Source organism: Halichoerus grypus, chromosome 4, assembly GCF_964656455.1.
Source record: "Halichoerus grypus chromosome 4, mHalGry1.hap1.1, whole genome shotgun sequence".
Lineage (NCBI taxonomy): Eukaryota > Metazoa > Chordata > Mammalia > Carnivora > Phocidae > Halichoerus > Halichoerus grypus.
The window spans coordinates 75,632,607-75,655,467 of record NC_135715.1 but is presented as its reverse complement, the minus strand read 5'-3'; the positions used below and the strand labels follow the sequence as shown (position 1 = coordinate 75,655,467).

The window sequence follows — 22,861 nt, the reverse complement described above, 5'->3', positions numbered from 1 at the left end:
AAAAGGCATGTCAGATTTTGAAGACTTAGTACAAAATAAGGAATAGAAATATCTCATTAAAAAAAAAAGTTGTTTAGTTGAGAAAGAAGACCTGTCTCCTGAGGGTAGTTACTAGAAATCCAGATTTGCAAGTCCTTGCAAAAGGCAAGAGCAGAGAGCACTCTCCCACTGCGATCTCAAACCAGCCTTCCTCCTTCCCAGCACACTGGCCTCTTTTTTTGTTTGTTTTACAAATATTTTTTTATTAAGATTTTATTTATTTATTTATTTATTTATTTATTTATTTATTTATTCGTCAGAGAGAGAGAGCACAAGCAGGGGGAGTGGCAGGCAGAGGGAGAAGCACACTCCCCACTGAGCAAGGAGCCTGATGGCGGGATTTGATCCCAGGACCCTGTGATCATGACCCAAGCCGAAGGCAGAGGCTTAACTGACTGAGCCACCCAGGTGTCCCCACACTATCTTCTTTGACTTTGCTTTCTTGTTAATTCTACCAGTAACTTGGGATTTTCCAAGTCATCATTGACTTCATCCTCCATTGCTCTGCTGTCAGCTCGACCTGCACAAACAACATCCTTGAATTTCAGTTCTCCTCGCCATTCCCTGGTGCGGCACCTCGGTACCAGTCTCTCCAACCAACCCTCCGTCTCCTCAGTCTCATTCAGGGAAGATCAGAGCCTGTATCTGAGAGGGGTACATACAAGTGAGCTGCCTCAAGGACGAATGGATGCAGGGGAGGAATGTCCCTGGGGCTGACCACAAAGTCTAGAAGCAGACGGAAGCTCTCCAGACCCTTGGCAATGCCTGGCAGACCCCTAGCTTGTTGACTGATTCATCATGGAAGAGAGGCAGCACCTGGCCACGGCAATGCAGGTGGTCCAGACGAGGGGAGTGCAGGCAAGTGGGCAGCGGGGAGCCAACTGCAGGTGTGCGTGTGCACCCGAGTGTGTGTCCGTCCCCAGTGGGAGGCGATGCCACACAGCAGGGCATTCCTCTGGAGTGCGATGCTGGAGGTGGGTCTGTTGCCCAATGCTGGTGGGGGGGGGGTGGTTTGAGTGGGGCCCTGGAGAAAGGCCACCTTGTCTGAGAAGTGTGCGTGAGCTGTGTAAGAACCTGGATACCGTCTGGTACTTCGGCCTCCTATGCTGTGGTCAGAGTGCTTGCAGGCAGAGAACATGAGGTCACCCAGTCTAGGGCACTTTCCTGGTGTGTGTACTTGGGGGAGAGGGGTGGAGGGAGAAAGTCTTGAGGAAGCAAATATAAACTTTGTACACGCATGAGTCTTTCTTATTAGACTACAAAAACCAATACCAAAAACCAAAACCAAAACCAAAACCAAAAAAACCCCACTAAACCACCGGAAGCCTTGGAGCGGCTGCTGGACTACCAGGCCCAGCAGCTACCCCCCAACAGCTGAGCTGTTCTACTGCTCTTGCCTTAGCCAACACTGATCTGGCACAACCTGGACCGGTGGCATTCATCCTATCATTTTTCAGCCGTGGCTACGGAGCCAAAAGGAGGGAAACTCCAAGAAAAGAAAGGTACCTGGGCCTCCTCTCCACAACAAAGCCCTGAAAATGACACTTTTTCCCTCAAACACCCACTGAACACCATTTTCCAGGGAGAAGTCTTTACCATCTGATCTGGCTGTTGCTATGAAAATCAGTAAGGGGGGGGAATAAGCCAGTGGAGATAACGCACAAACTCACAATTTACAGGAGTCTAATGAGAAAGGGATTCCATTGAAAAAATGCTAAACCTCCACAAGAGGTAGTGGCCTAAAGCTGTCTGGAGATTTTCATCTACTGAATGGTCTGAGTTGCTTTCATAAACACTTAGAAAACTATCTCTGGTTGAGCTGCACCATGAGAAAGATTTCCACAGTGTGGATTAATGTTTACTAATCATCACAGAAACAAGATGGTTCTAGGGGCTAGGTGGGGTCAGCTGACTTAGTCTTCCAGTGGGTAAGTGAGGTAGGGCAGGAGGCCTGCGGTGGAAGCCTAAGGAATGTGGAGTAAAAATACCTGGGCAAATACCCTAGCTTTACTGACTTTCTAGCTAAATGACCTTGGCGCCAGGTGTTTATCCTCTTCCAACCTCAGTTTTCCCGTCTGTAAAATGGGAGTAAGTTTACACGTTTTATCTATTCAGAGGTCATCCTTTTTCTTCTGCCTCGCACATCCCACATCCAGCTCATCAGCAAATCCTGACTCCCCCTGAGAACAGGTGCAGAATCTGGCTTGTTCTCACTGCTCTCCCATCTCTCCAGCCAGGTCACCCCAGCAGCCCCTCCCCGCTAGCTGTGATTCTCCCCAAAGTAGCTAGAGCCATCCTGACACTCCACCACTCCAAACCATCCAGGGGAGAAAGGCCAAGACCCTGAAGATGGGCCCCCCAACCCCACCGCAAACACACTCTGCACTTCCTAGCCCTGTCACTCAGCTCTGGCTCTGTTGGCAGCTCGCTTCCTGGCCCGGCTCTCCCCTGTCCGGGGTCGCTGTTCCCTGGGCCTGATATCCTCCCCCAAGCACACAAGACTCAGGCAAGTCCCTCCCTGACCAGCCCGTTCAAAACCACCCCTCTCTCCACCCCTGCTCTTCTTTCCGGATTCATTTCTCTCCACAGCATCTCTGACCATCTAATATACTTTGTGTGCTGTCTGTCTCTCCAACTAAAATGCAAACTACATAAAGGCAGTGATTTTGTCAGCTTTGTTCTTAACTGTATTTCCAGTACCCGGCCACTGCCTGACACACACAGGCACTCACTAAGTATTTGCTGGATGGATGGATGAAAATACAACCAACACATAGTCCAAGAGCAGGGCTTTGGGGCAGGCAGACTTGGCTTCAGATAACAGTGCTGCATAAAAATCATTTCTGGTGTTTTGTTTGTTAGTAGTTTGAGTCCTTGGTCAAGTTTCTTTCTCAATGTTTCATCTGCCAAATTGTCCAATACAGATAGTAATAGGCATCGCCCGGGGTCATTTGTAAATCCTCAACAAGTAACTTATTGTTACATTACTGTGAACCTCAGGTGAAATGATACATAAAAGCACTATCTGAATAAACTGAAAAACATTGCACAAGTGCAAGATGATTTCCCTCAGCATCACAATGCGCCAGGCACAGAGTGTTGTTTCGCGTGACTCGGCTCATATAATCCTCACGGCAATGCTATGTGGTGGCTACTGCTGGTTTCCCCAACTTCCAGATAAGTAACTGACGCCGCGATAGGACACGGCGTGTGCGGCAGCGATCAAGCCAATGTCCTCGCTCCTCCTCGCCGGCGCTGCCTCTGCCAGGACTACCCTTGTTATTAAGTGATAAGGCAAAGACGACTGGACAGAATAAAAATGGCTTACTATCCCAATCTTGGTACTTCCACAGCATTCTGGAGCATAGCAATGTTCACCCATCTCCTGTCCCTCTTGCTTCCCTTTTCTTCCTACTCCTGATCCCGGGTCCCAACTGGGTCTGCCAAGATCTGATTTTCTGTTTTATCCTTTTCCCTTCACGATTTTCAAGTCCCTCTCAGTTGAGGACTCCTTGTTTCTGTCCTATAATTTACACACATTTTATGGAGTTGGGGTTTTCAGTGTCTGCTGTCTGGATGGGAGGGATTTTAGTGCTACAGTTTGATGCGGCCTCAGTGCATACGCACTGTCTTGACATGTGTGTTGCCCTTCTGAGACCGTAACTTCCTTTAGGGTAGGGACAGAGTCCGTTTTTGTATCCCTGGCACCTCGCATAATACCTGGCAGAGAAAAAGCACTCAAAATATTGGTTTTTAACTGAACTGCAGATTGCTGATGAGAAAAGCTAAAGTTCCAAGATCTTTAACTATTTAACAGGGCTACACAGAGCTGGGTGCAAGGCCAGATGCACACGGTGGTCTTCCTGCTTGCCGTCCCCACCTGGCTCCCTGCCAGCCATCCTACAGCTCACTTCCAAGGTAAACTGGTTTTCTGTCTGTACCTTTTCTTTCTTTTTTTAAGTATAGTTGACACACGATGTTCCTTAAGTTTGAGGTGCGCCACATAGTAATTTGATAACACCGTGCTATATTCACAAGTGGAGCTCCCGCCTATTCCCACAGGACGCTATCACAATATTATTGACTATATTCCTTATGTTGTGCCTTTTATTCCCGAGACTTATCCAAGGTGAACTTCTTAAAACATCGGTTTCATCATTTTCACTAGAAACTACATCGTAGTTGTCAATTGCATCCTGACAAAATTCTCCTGCAGCAGTTCAAGGCCCTCTGTAATCCGACCCCACTCTACATAGCAGATCTTCTCTCCCACCGTGTGCCGAAGCCCACGGGCACCTCCACCGGGCAGGCCTCTGCACACACAGCCGGTCTGCGCCACGGGCCACGTGGATCGCAGGCCTCTTCACTCCGCCTCATCACTTCCTCACTGAGTGAGTGTAGTCTCACTTAACCTAATGACCTCAAAATCTTCAACTATAGATTAAGGTCAGTCATGGTGACTTTTTCTTTGGGAGAATTTTGCATGATGTGGAGCTACGATAAATTCTCAATATGTACCTTCAGCAAAATTAGGAGAAATGAATATATTCTAATAATAAAAAGAGTAAATTTAATGTCTTCCTTCCTTTCCTCCTTTCTATTGTGTTTAAAAAAAAACCACAGTAACATTACATTAACCATCTTAGCCATTTTAACTGCAGTTCAACAGTGTTGCATATTCGCATGGTTGTGAACAGGTCGCCAGAACTTTTTCATCTTGCAAGATGGAAACCTTATACCCATTAAACACTAATTCTCCCTTCTTCCTACCCCCTTCCTTGGCAGCCACCTTCTTACTTTCTGTTTCTATGATTTTGACCACTTTAGATACTTTAAGTGGGGCCATACAGCATTCGTCCCTTTGTGACTGGCTTATTTCACTTAGCATCATGTCCTCAGGGTTCATGTGTGTAGCATGTTGTCGGAATTTCCTTCCTTTTAAAGGTAGAATAATATTCCATTGTATGTACACACCATGTTTTCTATATCCATTCATCTGTGGATGTCCCTGGGTTGCTCCCCGCTCTTGGCCACGGTGAGTCATGCTGCAGTGAACATGGCTATGCACAGATCTCTTGGAGACCCTGCTTTGAATTCTTTGGGATGTATACCCAGAAGTGGGATTGCTGGATTACATGGCAACTCTATTTTAACTTTTGGAGGAACTTCCATACTGTTTTCCACCGTGGCTGCCCCACTGTATACGCTCACCAACAATGCACAGGGCTCCAATTTCTCCACAGCCTCACCAAACGTATTTCTTCTGTTGAATACATAGGTGTGGAAAAGCCATTTTTGAAAACAATCTTGGAAACATGGATCAAAGATTGTTGTGGATTGAAATCACTTTTAAAATCCCCCAAAGCCCTAGATACAGTAATATGAAAGCAGACACGGTGTGTTCTCTTTCCATAGCACTTCTTAAAGCTGCACTCAAGGGGCGCCTGGGTGGCTCAGTCGTTAAGCGTCTACCTTCGGCTCAGGTCATGATCCCAGGGTCCTGGGATCGAGCCCCGCATCGGGCTGCCTGCTCGGCGGGAAGCCTGCTTCTCCCTCTCCCTCTGCTGCTACTCCACCTGCTTGTGCTCTCTGTGTCAAATAAATAAATAAAAAATCTTAAAAAAAAAAAAAAAAAAGCTGCACTCAAGCCCAAAGAGAACATCCTTCGCTATCTAAAAGCTCTGCATACTGATTTTTAGCACATAGCTCTGGCTCGGACCAATTTTGAAATACACCTTTTTCCATAGAGTAAATCCACAGAAATACTCTAAGTCTGTATAAAATGAATTCTTAACATTCTTGTTGAATTGTCATAGTTAGCATCCTTCTGGAAAGGCTGTTGTTCCCTGAGGGTCTCCCAGGTGCTGCACTTGGGCCACCTTCTTCCTGTGGCATCCCCTACCTAGCCCTGTCCCTTCTGCAGTCGTACCTTGAGATTTAGCTCTGAGTTCTCCCCTCCCCCACCCCCACCCCCACCGCGGTTCCCTGCTTACTTCCTGAGTGAACCGGTCACCTCCCCAGGCCACATGCACAGCCCGGCCAGATGTGGCTTTAGGGACAACTGGAGAGAGCCACACATCCATAGAGCACAGACTATTTTTAAGTCAGCAGGACCGCTGCAAATACAGAGATAATACAACTAGAGATGACCTAAGGTTCCTTTTGTTTGTTTTTTTTTTAAAGGCCAACAATAAACAGCTTCCACATTCCTAAGGGAAACATTCCTCAGGGACGCAACAGACATTCTTCTGTCTGGACTTATATTTTGCATTGGTGAAGGGATGAAACCTGGCTACAGACTCCAAAGGTGAATTTTTATGACAGGAAATATCAAACATCACCAACAATGGAAAATTTTGTTTTATAACATGTGCCAAAGGGTAAGGACTTCCTATAGGAGTCCGATTTACGCACACAGAAAACATGTCCTGGTGGGAGCTTTTCTCAGGACACACAACCCGTCTATTTCCCGTTTAGCTTATTTCTGCATGTTTAAGGGGTTTTGAGCAGAGTGATGGAATTTCAAAAGCACCGGTCTGGGAGTCTAGAGACCTTGGTGTGGGTCCAAGCAAGGCCACGCAGAAAAAGACCCTGAGCTCCCTGAGTCTTCACTTTCTCATTTGCAATGGAGAAAAATGACACGTCTCTTAATGTGTCTCAGGCGTCCGTGGGGAGGGCCAGTGACAGGGTGCATGTGGAAGTGTTTTGTTACATAAAAAGAAGGTAAGAACGAACACAGCGGGCTTCACCATCAGCCACTTGATGTGAAGGTCACCAGATGTCAGCCGTTGTCATGATGCACCTCACCCCAACACGGACTACCTACCGAGCAGCCCTCCTCCCGCCGCGGGGCAGCTCCTCTGGGGGGACTTCCCCTCACCAAACCTGGCTGATTGCAGGGGAATTCCTACACTTAGAATAATCTGTTCAAAACACATATTTTAGAAAACCTCCTGCTGGTCACTCAAGACTTCCTCAGGTTCGAGATAAGCCCGCCTCGCTTCCCATCTTCAAACCAGAAATAGCAAACTCAGGGGAGGGAGGCAGGCCAGCAGCTTGGGCTCAGGGCGTGAGCAGCTCTCACAGAGCCACCGCTGCAGGGGCTGAAACCCCGACGACCCAGAGCCACTCTTGAGCCATGGAGACGCACACAGAGGGGACCAACCCGGTTCCAGGGGGCTGGCTTCAGTGTCAAAACACGAGACACTCCTTCCTCTTCAGTGGCTCCCATGCATCCAACAGGGATGGCTCCCAATCACCTGGGGAATGTTTAGAATAAAGATTCCTGCCCTACGCTGGACCACGGAACCAAGTGCTCAGGGAGAGTGGGATGTTTGCTGAGAACTGATTTCCAAAAGCATGCCAAGTGATTCTGATGCCTGGCTAACTGTGGGAACCATGGGACTTGAAGGCCAAACTTACGTAAACCACCCGCATGGATTTGTTCTAGGATGGATGGGTTCTGTGGCCTGTCCGTGCAGCAAGTCACAATCTGGAGAGCAACGTACCCTGATCTCATTGGTGAAAACCTCTGCTTTAGCTACTCTGTACCACTGAATGTTCCCTATATTAACAAAAAGGACAAAATCCCTTTGTCCATGCCACCCTCTCCACATGGAGCAACATTCTCATCCAAAGAGCCAATCAGATTCTGCCTCGTCGACTTTGAGGCAGCTTGGCTCCCACTTCTTAGTGATGGGTTCCATGACTTTTTGGCTCTCCTCCCTGTTATTCCCTGATCCCCTGCAGCAACAATCTCTGTCTCTGATGTTCCAGAAGCATGGTAGGGCTTACCACCTTTAAAATATTCATCACACTTATGTTATTATATTTTAGCTGTTTAACTACAATATTCTGGTTAGTTGTTCATGTACCTATCTCTTTATATCTGCCCCCACCCCTCTCCCAGGTAAAAGAACTTTTTAGGGAAAAGAAACATGCTTACTAGTCACTGTCACTTGACTGGGTGAAAGGCTTGAATGATTAGCTTTCATATCTAGAATTTAAAATGTTACCGTCACGAAAGTGACTATTATGCCTAATCAAGACCTGCAAACCATTTCCCATAAATAGTATTTTTGAGCCTTTTAAATGTATTGACAATAAGATCAAAAAGGGTCCTAGAAATGGACATGCTAGCCTTCACTGATAACGTTTAATAGTGTCTATGGGTCTTCTGAAAATAATTCTCCCAGCATATAGCTTTTCATCTGGATTCAACTTAGGGCCACTGCTGACTTCTGCTGCCTGGAGTGGTTGGTGATGTGAATAAGTTACATCACAACTGGGCTTCATTTACACCAAACCCCCGACAGTGGATTTTGTTTCTACAAATGGTTTAATGAGTTTTGTTTTAAACTACCTATGAATCATCTTCCCTCTTCTCAATTTAAGGCCAAAACTTACCCTAGAGTTGGGTCATATACATATATTCTATATCATTTGGAAAAGAGTCTGCTTGTGCTCATATGCCAAGTGGGTATTCAGAGCCCTCAGATACCAGGGTTTCGTATCCCCAAGACAACACCCCCAAGGTCTCCCGGAGCTCCACTCTCCCCTGGGAGCAGAGCAGATGGAGAGACCTCAGCTTCCTCCCACTCTGGAAGCTTGCCCTCCGTCCCGTCTCCAATTCAGACATGGGATTTAGGCTCTCGGTTTCTCAGTGTCTTGCCATGAACCCTCAGGTTTTACCTTTGGGCTTGTCCCTTGGCATCCTCTTAGCAAGCTGCTGCTCTTCCTTGGGTTTCTGGTTCTGACTATGGCTCCCCAGTCCACCATGCTGCCACCCGTGGATCTGTCCTGGGCTCCTCTCCCCCACTTGGCTACCCCCCGACAGCTCTCTGGGCTGGGTCTCACCACCCCCTCGCAGCTCCTGATGGTTGCTTCTTGGCTGGCTGCGCAAATCCTGAGCAAGAACCTATCTGGTTTCACCACATCCCCGGAATGAACTCTTAGTGTGTACCAGGCACTGCGCTAAACACTTAATATAAATCATCTTGGTCAAGCCTTGTAAGCATCTTGGAATTAATACTGTCCGTTTATAGGGAAGGAAATTGTGGCTCAAAGAGGTTAAGTAACTGCTCCCAGGTGGTGGGGCTGGAATTCAAACCCAGGTCTGTCTGGCTCCAAAGCAATCCTGCTACGCACCTGCCTCAGTCCTGCCCTCACTTAGCCACAGGGACCACGGCCCAGGGCCCACCCTCTCCCTGCCTGTCCCTGGCTGGAGCTTCCTCCTGAGAGAAGGGCCATCAGGCTGTCCCTCAGGGTCCCCCAACCCCTCCCCTGCCCCCCGCCCAATCAGGGTGCTCAAATAAAAGAGAACCCAGAATTTAGCAAACTCAGTATTTTATCTTATGCTGGCATATCATTTAAAGTCAACTAAATACTGTGTTTGCTGTCATTTCCATTATATATATATATACATACACACATATGCTTAGCATAGCCAGTGTATGAAAAAGTCTTTGGAACACACTGAGCCAGTAAACATTCAGAGCCGGAGAAGAGAAAATTCCTACAGAACCAGCCTTCCCAGTTAAAGAGAGTTCCTTCCTTTTCTTTCCAGCCAGGCTCATCGAAGGAACAGAGCCACCTGCGGTGGCAGGGCAGGAGCAGGGGAGCCTCAGGCAACACGGCGGTGGGGGCGAGCGCAAAGCCTTGCACAGAAGATTCTGCCATGCTGCGCCTCTTTCTTTAGCTACATCGAGAGCATTCCACTCACAGCCAGAGGCTAGGTCAGGCCTTCCCTCGGCCTTTGCAAGAGTGTGGGAAGAAAGACTGGGAATCTTGCCCAGGGAGTGGAGGAATGCTGAGAGGAGCAGGACAGCGGGGGGCTCCCCTCACTGCCCGCCTGGCCACCTCTGCTCTCCCACACGCTGGCGTGGCTGGCTCGGCTGTAATAAACACACAGATCCACCCACTGGTGCTCAGGATGAGTGGGGCAGCCAGCACCCCCTGTTCTCCATTCCAGCCTCATCTGGTCCACAGCAGACAACAGGATCATGGTACCCAGTTACTGAAGTGGACAAGCACAGCCCCTGGTAGGCAGGTCTGTGCTCTGAATGCAGTTATCAGTGGGCAACTTTTTAGTGAAACGGGCGTACACGCTGGTCTTGTTTTTTCAGTCTGCCAGACACAGAAGCCATAACCACATCCCTGTCTGCTCTCGGCCAACACAGAAAACCAATTAAAACAAGGAAGAAGCACAAACTCTAAACTGTATTGCCCCAGTGAGGCCCAAGGCAGCCTTCAAGCTGTCAGCTGCAATTCTCATTCATTTCAGTCTGAGTTACTGGCATTGACTTAAGGCAAAAACAGAGAGAAGACTTTTAAAAAGGCATCCTACTGTATCCACGTTGTAGCAGTTGGCTAAAATTCTTCCTGTGAAGTAGTTGTTTTTTCTTACTCCTTTTAAAGAATACATGGATCACAATCTATAACTTTTTAGGGTGAGAGCACCACATTTCCTTCACATTTAAAGAGGAACTACTTTAGCTGACAACACTCACAAAAGTACTGAAAAGTAAGAGGGAGAACAGTGCAGTAACCAAATACGGGGCAATACACTTTTGAAAACAGTAAACAGTCTTTTTCAGAAATCAACTGAGAGCCTTACATACCCCAAATCAGCAAGGAACATTTTTATATACAGCCCAACAATAAACTCTTGTATAAAAGAATTTCATGTAACAGAAGAAACACCAGCACAATAAAAACCAGATCCATAACTCATACAGGATGCTTGCTTCTTATTTTCCATTTCACACTAACAGCTATACCATAAACAAAGCCAGTTTCCTTGATTTACTGTACCCACAACTAAAAGTACCCTCAGGACGCTGCACTAGGATGAATGAACTTTCACAGACACACTTAAACTGACAAGAAGCAGCAAAGAGAAAGCAGCGTAACTTGGAAGGAAACAGTGGAATCAGCAACATCGCCACAATATAATAATTCATTCTGTGCACACATACCCATGTGAAGGCTTTCCAGACTCCAAAATCTTGCTATTTCCCCTCTAGCTACCATCCTTCTCTTTGAAAAACAGCCACATTCAGAGCAGGACTGGGGTGTGACTGAGCATCACGGAGAATCACACAGGCTCTCAGCTACGGAAACTGCAGAAATCGCTTATTCACGGCTTTGACGCTGTGTGCACTCCCGGCCAGAGCCTGCTCAGAGGCTGACAGCTCGCTCACTGCTCAGAGCCGCTACGGTTGGCGGCTCCAGACGTCCCAGGGACGTCAGGGAGGAAACTCTAAACTCAAGCAAAGCCTCCGCGTACCAAACCCAAACACACTCACCAGCGTATCAGGTGTGGTCAAGAGCCTTTGCCGAAGGTGGGAGAAATGCGTTTGCTGCTTTTAATTACAATCCCAAAGGCTGAGTTAGACTTTCAGAGAGCTTTTAAAAAGGTATCTATTTCACAGGGGAAAAAGCAGAGAGGTCGCTAAGTTCAAAAATGGAGTTAGGATTTCATGACAAAAATCTGAGTTATGTTAATTGTAAATTTATGAAATCACCTTAAAGGAAGGATTTTGTTCAAAAAATATATATGTATGTATGTGTACCGTCTACTATGTGAAAGTAATATGTATATCTTTCACACTATATAAAGTGTGTATCGTCTATAATGAAGAGAATTGCTGTTTCTTACAGCATCTCTCTAGATGACATACAGGTCATTTATTTCGCCCATACTTTTCACCATTTTCCAAGTTATGTACGATGAGCAAGTCTTTCTTTTATATTGTGAAACAACAATCGTTAACAAACTACGCTTCCTTCAATTTCTTCATGACAGGAAGACGTTGCCTTTTTAACTTTATGAACGAGATATAATATATGCAAAGTAGTGATCACATGGTCATCCGTCAATAAACAGTGGTTAAAACAGTAACAGAACCAATTAGTAAATGCATGTTTTACACTGATGGCACTCAGACCCCTGGGTTCAAAATCTGCTCTACCAAACTACATTAGGAAAAGTTTCTAAGTCTCTAGGGATCTCAGTTTCTGGTCTGTAGAATGGGTATGACTGGGGCACCAATAATCTTCTGAGGGTGATTGAGAACATATTAAAAAGTATTTAGAACAATACCAGCACTTCATTAGAGATTAATAAATGTCACCAATAATGCTATCTCAACTTCAAAAGACCCAAGGTCCACGAAAAGGTGCTAGTTCCCACACAGCATGAACTCACTAGGCAAAACTGCATGATTAATACACTACCCATGTTGACTATGTGCTATACTGTAGACTGTTCTTAAGTATTGGGGCTGTTTCTACTGACTTGATGCATCCCACCCTTAAATCCAGCTAAAGAAGGTCTTCTCGAGAACTCACAACTTTAATAATCCATAACAAAGGTGAAATGCAGTGACAACACACACACACACAAAATCACACTCACAACACCAGATCAGCTTCAAATTTTCCCTTTGCAAGTATTTTTTAAAATGATTTAAGAGAGTCAGATTTTTTTTTTTAATTTTTTTTTTTTTTTTAAGATTGTATTTATTTGCGAGAGAGAGAATGAGAGACAGAGAGCATGAGAGGGAGGAGCGGACTCCCTGCTGAGCAGGGAGCCCGATGTGGGACTCAATCCCGGAACTCCAGGATCATGACCTGAGCCGAAGGCAGTCGCTTAACCAACTGAGCCACCCAGGCGCCCAAGAGAGTCAGATTTTTTAAATGATTAGTAAAATGGCTCATTCAAAAGGGGCCTATCGCTTCTTTAAAAAGGTGGTACTAAATTAAATTATGGACTCAAAAGACTCCTTGAAATTATTTTTCAGAACAGAGTCTATAAGGTAAAGTTTCCTATATATATGTCACAGGGAATACTAGTTGCATAGCAGGTCCATGCAAAAAGTCTACCTCTAGGAAATGCACAAGGATACATTAGTAGCCACAGGCTCCCATAAATCCAAATGACAGCTGTGTAACATTGTTTATAACAGAATTTCCCAACCTTATTGGGTCACAAAACTCTCTTTTAATAGTAACACATATTACTAAACTCCCAAAGAAAGTGTGCTAGGGCCTTGCCACTTGGGGTGTGGTCCACAGACCCATAGCACCCGCATGACCCGGCAGGTGGTTAGCAGTGAAGACTCTGGGTCCCCACCCACATACGTAGAACCGGAACCTGCATTTTAACAAGGTCTGGGGCATTCAAATACACATTCAGGTTTGAGAAGTATTGTTCTAGTCAATTCAAGAAACTCCTTCCTCTGAGGCAATATCGTGAATGCTAGTGTGCCTTTTAAAAATCAATTCAGAAACTAATGAAGACAATGGAATGAATGGATAGATGTGGTTTTAGTTAGAATAAAGAGGTGAAATGCTGAGATACTGACCAGTGAAAAGTTGAAATTAATTCTGATGGGTATCCCTTCTAAGTTTAAATTCCAGCAGGAGGCAAATAAAATCTAGAGTGTTTTCATTTTCTTAAATTTGGGGTTCGTCTGTTTGCTTGGTTGGTTAAAATTGCAAGATGTCAAAAAGAAAAAGATCTCTTTGCCACATTTCCTTGGTATTGTCCTAAGGGTTTGTTTGCTCACTTTTGCTTTTCACTGGCAGCTGGTACAAGGGTAGCTCTTATATCCCAAGGACTTCTTCCAAATCCAGAGATAGGGTCAAGGCACTACACTAAGATCCTTGGGAGTTTAGGATCTTAAATCAAAGGCATTTACTAAGTAAACTTACTTTACTGCACACCCAAAACAAAACAAAGATAAAAAGAAGGAAAAAAGTAAACAAAAACTGTGTTTAAATGAGGCATCTTATCGAAGGATACTGACCCAACAACCCTTTTAAGATATTTTTGGAAGAAGTAATACAGAGGTTTGACTTTCAGCTTAAAAATTTTTTTTAGTGATTAAAGCCTGTATTTACAAGAATACTACAGTAAGTATAGAATAAGAATACTACAGCAAAGACCTTAAGCATAGGGGCGCCTGGGTGGCTCAGTCGTTAAGCATCTGCCTTCGGCTCATGTCGTGGTCCCAGGGTCCTGGGATTGAGCCCCGCATCGGGCTCCCTGCTCCGCGGGAGGCCTGCTTCTCCCTCTCCCACTCCCCCTGCTTGTGTTCCCTCTCTCGCTGTGTCTCTCTCTGTCAAATAAATAAATAAAATCTAAAAAAGAAAAAAAAAAAGACCTTAAGCATAGTTGAAAAAAAAAAGTTGAAGTTAAACTCCACCCCCACCCAAACACACACATTAATCTATTCTCCTTGGATAAGACACCACTACATTACACGGTCAGGACTGGGAATTACAAACATTGATTACTGGCAACCCTGAAAGAATTAAGTAAGTGATCCGTCCCACAGGGGAGGAGAGAAATTCAAATTATATCCTATTATCAAATATTCAGAAATCAGTGAAAATAAAGTAAAAGTTGAAAACACATGGAATGTTATGATGATTTTTCTTATATTAAAGATACAGAAATTAAGGTGATTTTCGGCAAAGTGGTCCTAAGACCCATATATATTTACACACACCTATGTGGAAAGGAAATGCCATAAAACAATTGGGGTAAGTTAGTAGTGATACCTCAAACTCAAACCAGTGGTCATCTCTACTTCTCCAGGACTGTTTCTTGAGATTGACTAGGTGGTCGTTTAAGGTTCCATTTAGCTCTGAATTTCTGAGATCTTCTTTTTTTTTTTTTAAAGATTCCATTTATGTATTTGACAGAGCGAGACACGGCAAGAGAGGGAACACAAGCAGGGGGAGTGGGAGAGGGAGAAGCAGGCTTCCCGCAGAGCAGGGAGCCCGATGCGGGGCTCGATCCCAGGACCCTGGGATCATGACCTGAGCCGAAGGCAGACGCTTAACGACTGAGCCACCCAGGAGCCCCTGAGATCTTCTTCTTTTAAATACAATATGGTATAGATTTTCTTACATGACCACCTTCTGCTTTGTGCAGAAAGATTACCAGCACTGGTTTTCTGCTCAAAGTTTCCCTGCTGCTGCTGAAAGCAGCAACCTTTCCCACATGACAGAGGTGTCCTTAGCCTAGGAATATCCTGGTAACTTTATGTCCCCGCTAGGTTTAGATATGGCCCCATCACCAAGAGCTACAGGACAGGCACAAGATAGGAGAAGGCCCCAGAAGACAGAGTAACACTATCCTTTGGCATGACAATACTGTCAGTTTTAGAAAATGGGCTCAAGGACAGGTACCACGTCACCACGAACGGAGGAACTCCCTACATCTGGCTGGACTGAGCTACAGTACAAACTCCCATGTGAACAACGACTACCCAGAATCAAAAGTAACGCAGAATGCATTTTTTTTTTTTTAAGATTTTATTTATTTATTTGAAAGAGAGAGCACAAGCAGGGGGAGGGGCAGAAGGAGAGGGAGAAGCAGACTCCCTGCTGATGCGGAGCTCGATCCCAGGACCCCAGGATCATGACCTGAGCTGAAGGCAGACGCTTAACTGACTGAGCCACCCAGGCACCCCTGCAGCATGTGTTCTGTGTACACTCACTTGCTCTTCTCCATTGCTGATACGGGGCCGCAGTTCCTAAAGCTGGAATGGGGGACTCCTTAACAGGAACTAATTTGCTACATTTGCTATCAGTTATTCAAACCAATGCTCCCTTGTCCACTAGCACAAATAACTGAGTATCCAGAGGGATCCCTTTATTCTGAATGGATTTAATCACAATAAACAAGCCGTATTATTCATCTACAGACCAGTTATGCTATTTTCCAGAGAAATATAAGAAAATATAACCAATTTCTGAAACTTGTATATGCTGCCTGCTCGTGTATGGCTAAGGCAGGCTCAACTGAGGTCTTACTGAAACATCCTTCGGCAGCCGGGCTCCTCACCACAGAAGGGGAGGACCCTGTCACATAGAGCACACAGGAAGTGGAGCCCGAGTTATAAGAAGCTGCTGGGTGAGAACCACCCAGTGCACACTTGACGATACAGAGGATGTCAATGTGCCTCTCTTTGTGTTTTCAAAGCTACTGCTTTTCAGTCTGTGGTAACGCAGACTCAAACACACAAGACGATGGAAAATTTTCTCAGGGGCTTAAAAACCCTCCCACGTGCCCCTACTCCATGCCCCAACCTCTCCAAAAAAGACATTGATCCTGGGCACTGTTTATCACAATGTTTAGACTAATTCAGAAACAAATAAAAATTGCCCTTTAAAAGAAAAGTAAGGTCTTCATTTTAAGACCTCTGCTTCTCCCATCTTCTGTAAACAACATGTTTTTGTGGGTTTTTTTTTCATCCTTCTGGACCTAGTACATATTTCATGTCTGCTCTGTATTTATGTATTTGTCTTTGCGTCCTCAAGACTGAGCAGGTTTCAACAACAAGAGCAAAATAGATACTGGATGAATTTCCCTTTCTTCTTTTGTTTTAATTAAAGGCAATTATTAGGGCATGATCTTAAAAGCCGACACACAGGTATACTTCTGTACACATAAAAAAAAATCATTTTGTGTTTTGTATAGCACCTGCAAGACAGCGGGTAGAAAGGAAGCAATCTGGGCTTCCAAGTCAGCCCGATCCGGTCTCGGTGCCAGCTACACTACTTACAACTGAAATCTTGCTGAACTGAGGGAGGAAGAAGGTCTGCGTAGTGTTAAGCCTTGTTGGATTCAGCTTTGGGAAAAACAGCATGCACAGAGTACAGGCACTGTGTGGTTGTTTGCTACATGTTTAGATCTCTTGGCTCTCCTTTGTGACTTGTAATATTCTTTCTTCTACTTTTAAAATCCAATTTCTGAAACTTGTATTGGACACAGGATATTTTAAAGACTTTTTACTTTTTTTTTAATCCTAGAAAGATGTGAACAAATCCAAGTTTTAGAACTGAGAATGTTTGAACTGTTAAGATGATAACAATTTCAAGAATTTGCTGGGAAAAGGTGAAAAGCTTTGTTATTTTTCTGAGACAGACTAAAACATTAAGTTCCTTCTTAAAAAATCCTGATTATAGGCAGTGATTAAGGCATGAAATACCAGCACAGATAAAACTCCCATTGGAGCTAAGAGCATGTCTAAAACTTGCAGGGACTGTGGTTCAAGGCATTGATGTCCATGTTTGTAATACTTGTTCCTGTATACGGAATAATTTCTAAATTCCTCTGACTGTGGAATCCACACTGTCTCACAGCATGGTCAGAAGAGAGATTTTTAACGTGCTCAGTGTTAGCAGGCAGGAAAACATTTTTCCTGCAAGTACGTGCCTAAAGACAAGTGAACTAAGTCATCCTGTTTCACAAATAAATACAAGCAATGCCCAGTGTCCCTTGGAAATAGAGTATAAAAGTGGGATGGAGAGAAGAGAACTAGACCAGACTCATGACGTCCACACGACAACCAAAACTCGCTATCCCCAATTCTTCAAACCTGCTTTCCCAAGAACTGTTACTATCACTCTCAGTAGGTGCTAAGCAAACAAGATCTGATTTTGTATTTTCTCTCTGATTCATTATTGAAAGAAAACTTTTGAGAAGCAGGCGCAGAAAGATAATCCAAACAATAAGAGATCAGACAAAAAGGTTTAATGGCGTGGTTATAATAACTTCAAGGCATCACATACGCCTTAACACTTGCTTTGTGTTTCTTTTTCTCTTTTGCTTTAACAAAAAACTTGGTGTAGTCTCTAAGTGATACTTTGGAACATCCTTAGATAATGCCTAAAATCTTGGGTCAAGAGAATCAACAGAAAAAATTCTTTCTAGTTTTTTCTTTTGCTAATAACCTGAGTGTATGCATTTTAAATTTGCTTAACCTATATTTGGATAATAATTAAACAGAATATTGTTCCATAAAGACTTCTAGTGCTCTAGGGCTTTACTCATTGGATTAAGTGACTTGTCTAAGGTTAAACTGCTGGTTAGTGCAGTCAAATAAGTAACTCAGAACTCTGGCAATAAACATGGACCACTGGTCCTCACTACTTGTCCCCTGTGTAACGAATACATCCCTCTGGCTTTTTGCAGGAATGACAGCTAATATTTGCTACATATTTACTGTGCACCACGTTGTTCTCACACATCCGTGGGGTACAGAACATTAATATTTCCTTTTACAAAGGAGGACATTAAGACTCTGAGGTTAAGGTCACATAGCTAGTCAACAGGATTAGGATTCAATTCTGTTTTTTGACCCAAAGATCTATCAATGAGAAAATTAACTTTCATAACAGTAATTAGAATAACAAATTAGAAAGAGGATCAACAGCAGCAAATTAAGGCAAAGGGAAAAAACGTATTTTCTTTGTTTTGACCAGGTAAAAGAATAAATCTGAAGTGTTTTAATAAATTTATTAACTTCATCACATGACTTTTCAAAAAAATTGCTTCAGTAATTTCTTACAACTTATTTAATTAAAAAATCAAGAGTTAAAATGGCATAAACTCTTCTGATTAAATTTCCTCCACCTCCTTAATGTTGGGGTATTATTTCATAACCCTAAATCAAGGAATGGAACTTCCTGATGCATACCTAATATTACTATTTCTTTCAAAAACATTTAGTAAAAATAAACACAGACCCATCTGTATCAATGAGCTTTCAGATACTGTAAAGCCAAAATAATTTTTTAATAAGGTAGCAAGACAAAAGTTTTTTAATTAGCCCTAACATTTAAGGGAAACAAGAAACAAAATTGATAAAACACCTCTGTACTAAAACTTAAAGTCCTGACTTCCCCCACGGCCTTGCAGCCACCCTCCTGCTGCATTCTGGCTCTGCCCTCCCAGTGAACTCAAGCTGCCTTTGCCAATCAAGGTCAACACTGTCCTCCTCCTTGCCGCAAATCCAATGTGTATCTTTCAGAATGCCCAACTTCACTCTGGCTATATGTGACCTTGCTAACCATTCCGTCCCTGAAGCCGGGCTTCCTCTGACATCTGGGAAACCACTTAGCAGTCTGGCCATTCCTTTCCTATCTTCTTTGTGGATTTTGTTTTCCTTTACTGGTCCCCAAATGTTGCTGGTCCTCTTGTAATTTTTCATACACACCCTGGATGATAACACTGCTTCCAATAGCCTTAAGAACAACCACTCATTTGCTGAGGACTTTCAAGTCTTCTCTCCTGGGTCTTCCTCCCCAATATCAGACTATTATGATGAAGGGCATGGTGAGAACATCTTCACTTGGCTGTCCCACCTGTGCCTCCAATTCAACATGCCTGGAATGGAAACAAGTCTCCCATTCATATGCTTTTCTCCTATGCTCCCCATTACCCAGGCACCTGGATTTCAGCACCCAAAACATCCAACTGGCTGGACCTCCAAGTTTTCATTTCTCCAGGACTATGGTCACGTGTTCTCTTCTCTCTTTTTAAAGATTATTTATTTTGAGAGAGAGAGAGTGCAAGCATGAGCATGCAGGTGGGGAGGGACAGAGGGAGAGAGAGTCTTAAGCCTTAAGTGCAGAGCCCAACACAGGGCTTGATCTCAGGACCCTGAGATCATGACCTGCGCCGAAACCAAGAGTCAGAGGCTTAATGGACTGCACCACCCAGGCACCTCGACTTATGGTCATGTTCTTAGATCAGGGCTCTGTCCACTTGATTTAGCAACAGACTCTTCCTGTCTCCAGGAAGGACACAATCTAGCCAGCCATGTCTGTAAAATGCAAATCTGATCACCTCACTCCACTTAAAACCCTACTATGGCTCCTAGTTGCCCCCTGGGCTAGTCTAATCCCCTCACCTGGAAGCCCAGAATGGGCAGACTCCTTACCTCTGATCTCTGGTCTAGACTCATCTCTCAACACTCCAATCCTTCCCTCACCTCCTCCTGCTACAGCGAGGAGACCCACTGAAGGGGTTCTCCCATAGGTGCAGTCAGGCTGCCTGAAAGCCCTAAGTCAAAAACATCACACCTGCATTTATGCCATAAACATCTTAACTTAAAACATATAAAAGTGCAATGGGTTCATCTTTGTTATCACAAAGGACCAGAGGTCTTCGGGTATGATCATCTGACTGGAACTCTGCATTCTTTCTTGCCTAGGTCACACCAGAATGTGTCAACTGTGATTTCCAGTTCTGGTTTCTTTCAAGTACAATAATAACCAGAGACACTTGTGAAGCATTCTGAGTAAAGATTCTTCGATTTTTCTTTTTTCTTTTTTTTTTTTTACAGCTATCAATTCTCATCCAATTGGACAGAAAATAATTTTTTGGCAATTCACCTTTATTGAATCTCTACAAAGTATTCAGCTTAGTTTTCACAGTTGTCTCTTCAGTCTTACATTTCATTTGTTTGTATATCTAAGTAAGATCTATAATTATAATAATAAATACAGCTGCCATAAATGGGTTTGGAGGCATGCCCTTGACTCCTGGTAGGGATACAACTCAAGCAGTACCGAATGAGCAGCCTACTAAGGCAAGCACTCATCATGCTGCAGGCATCAGTCAGCACATGCAGGACACCCTGAATCTGAGAGGCCTGCGGATGGGGTAAGAAAGTTTCTGTTGGGCATCCCTAACCTCAGTTTCCCAAATGTGCTCTCCTTTCTCTGGCTTCCACCCTTTGCATATGCTGTTCCCTCTCTTGGAATACACCTTCCCCTAACAACAAACCTAATCTAACTTCTATTCATCCTTCACATTGTCACCTGCGAGACTCCCTGGGCCCAGCAAACTCCTAGAAGACTGTGCCTATCAATTTTATCTTTTAGAAACTAGCTAACTAATTGCTGGAACAGGAAAAGAAACATTTGGAGGATGACCACCTTCCCTGGGCCTGAAGCAGGACTAGTCTGTGAAGATGAAAGTGCCCCACAGTTACCTCAGGACATTATGTTAAAATCCCTGCTCTGGGAGGGGCATAAGCTTCATTAGCATAACATACAATATAGGTATGGGCATGTTTTCTGAGTCCGCATGTGTAACTTTATGCCTCTCCATTACATGCAAGGATAAGGTCTCCCCTTTGAATATTCATCCCAAACTCCAAGAGAAGGAGCCTGCTTACCCGTGTGGGGAGGCATGGCTTTGGAAATTATCCTGTGTCCTCCTTATTTACTATAAATAAAGATAACCTTGTGAGGCCACTCCACTTGCTGTAGTCAGTCTATTTCTCGCCAAGGAGCAGACCCACATTGGTTCAGTAACAAATCCTCAACTTGGATGTCATTTTCTCCAGGAAGTCTTGGGACTCCCCAGATCTGATTTGCATGCTCTCCCTACACCCGGAGCTCCTTTATCCTTGCAATGGCTTTACAAGTCCCTATAGCACACTGGAGGTTTATGAGAACAGTCTCTGGCTTCCTTGGGACCACCCAGCCTCTAGCAGCGCCTCACTCATAATAGGGCAGAGCTACAGAGATAACAAGATATACAACATCACATACATTTATTAAGTGGGTCAATGCAAATGAGGTATCTCCTAAACCAAGAGCATATTAAAAGCCCAACTCTGAGAGTTTCAGAGCACCTTGGGCATTTCCTGAAATATCACTGTTTGATTATGTCATAATGGCACAGCCTATATCACTCACCAATAATACCAGTCGTATCAACTGCACAATAAGGCTGAATAAACTTGCTTTTACAACCAATACCAGTTCCTCAATGGGGAAAAGTAGATAAATACATCTAAGGAAATCTTTTCCGTTTCTGAGCAAATACATTCAGTACAAAATCAAATTGAAGAAAGAGAAGTTGAAGACATGGAAATAATGTCACCCCTGAGTAATAATCCCCACTGGGGATTTAAAAATCACCTGGCTTTCAAGACAGCTGTCGATGTCTTAGTACACTTTTTCTTTTAGACAAACCAACCTTAAATCTGTGTAGGAAACATGCCGCAGACGCAGGCAAGCAAGGCCTGGGGGCCGTTCTGGGGGTGGCCGTTGCGGGGCAAGTTGTGGGGGCAGGATGCGGGGACAGCGGCCGCGTGCACCGCCCGGCCACGTGGCCGGGGGTGCCTCTCCAGCCCCCTGGGCTCCGGGCTGGGTCCGCCCCGGTGCAGGCGCGGCTGCAGGCACGCTGACCTCAGCTTCAGAAGAGCCCCTATTAGGCTCCCCTAAGAGGCAGCCACGCCCCATCGTTTCTGCTTGAGCCTTTCACATGATCAGTGATTCAGCAAGGAGAACTCCCGGTGTTGCTGCGGGATTCACCCCGGCAGAACGCCTATTGGGCACCCCGAGCCTCCTGGGGCTACTCGCGGAGGACCAGCACCCACCTCTGCGAGGAGAAGTCACAGAGGGGGCTGAACCCAGCTTTAAGGCCCTGGGCAGAAGCCAATGCCTATGGGCAGTTAGCAGGTGTTCGACCACATTGTGCTGGCCAGTGGGGACTACCCCAAAAGATATTAACTGAGCTTGTAACGCGCTAACTAGGATAAGCTCTCCTTTCCATCTCCTGGCCTGACATGAGGTTTCCACAAACGTTTCCACAGGGATATGCGCAGTGGAAGAACAGCAACGTTAACTGGGAAGCAGGAGCTTATTCAGTGGTAGACACCACTGCCGTCACCTTTTCAGGGTTGAATGTTTCTCTAAAAAAGTCCTCAATTTATTCTGTACCAAAGCGAAAAAAGCAGTATGTCGGATTTATCACTAAGTAATTTATTTTGAAAATTTCTACATTATCTTATTCTTCACTTATCTTTGTTTTCTAGGGGTAGCCCCTGGTAAGACCCATGATCAATGTGAGTGCAGTCTGTACTATTTTTTACTTGCTTTCTTATTGACACCAGAACCGGGAATTTTTTAATCCCTCAGCGCAGGTTTTCAAGACACATCTGACTCCTGAACAACATGCATTTGAACTGGGTGGCTCCACTTATACACAGATTTTTTCAATAAA

The 22,861-nt window shown here is 44.6% G+C and overlaps 1 protein-coding gene across 9 annotated transcripts in view; it reads right to left on the bottom strand.

The window, feature by feature from the left end:
- Positions 1–22,861, bottom strand: part of SPATA13 (spermatogenesis associated 13) — a 142,724-nt gene that overhangs the window by 20,453 nt on the left and 99,410 nt on the right. The window contains exon 1 of one of the 9 annotated variants that reach the window (XM_036117263.2): positions 11,016–11,231. The exons of the other annotated variants lie outside the window; for them this stretch is intronic. Coding sequence (XP_035973156.1) covers positions 11,016–11,070 — 55 coding nt within the window. The 5' untranslated portion in view covers positions 11,071–11,231. Of the gene's footprint in view, positions 1–11,015; positions 11,232–22,861 lie in introns of those variants that run through there. 9 annotated transcript variants of the gene reach the window in all.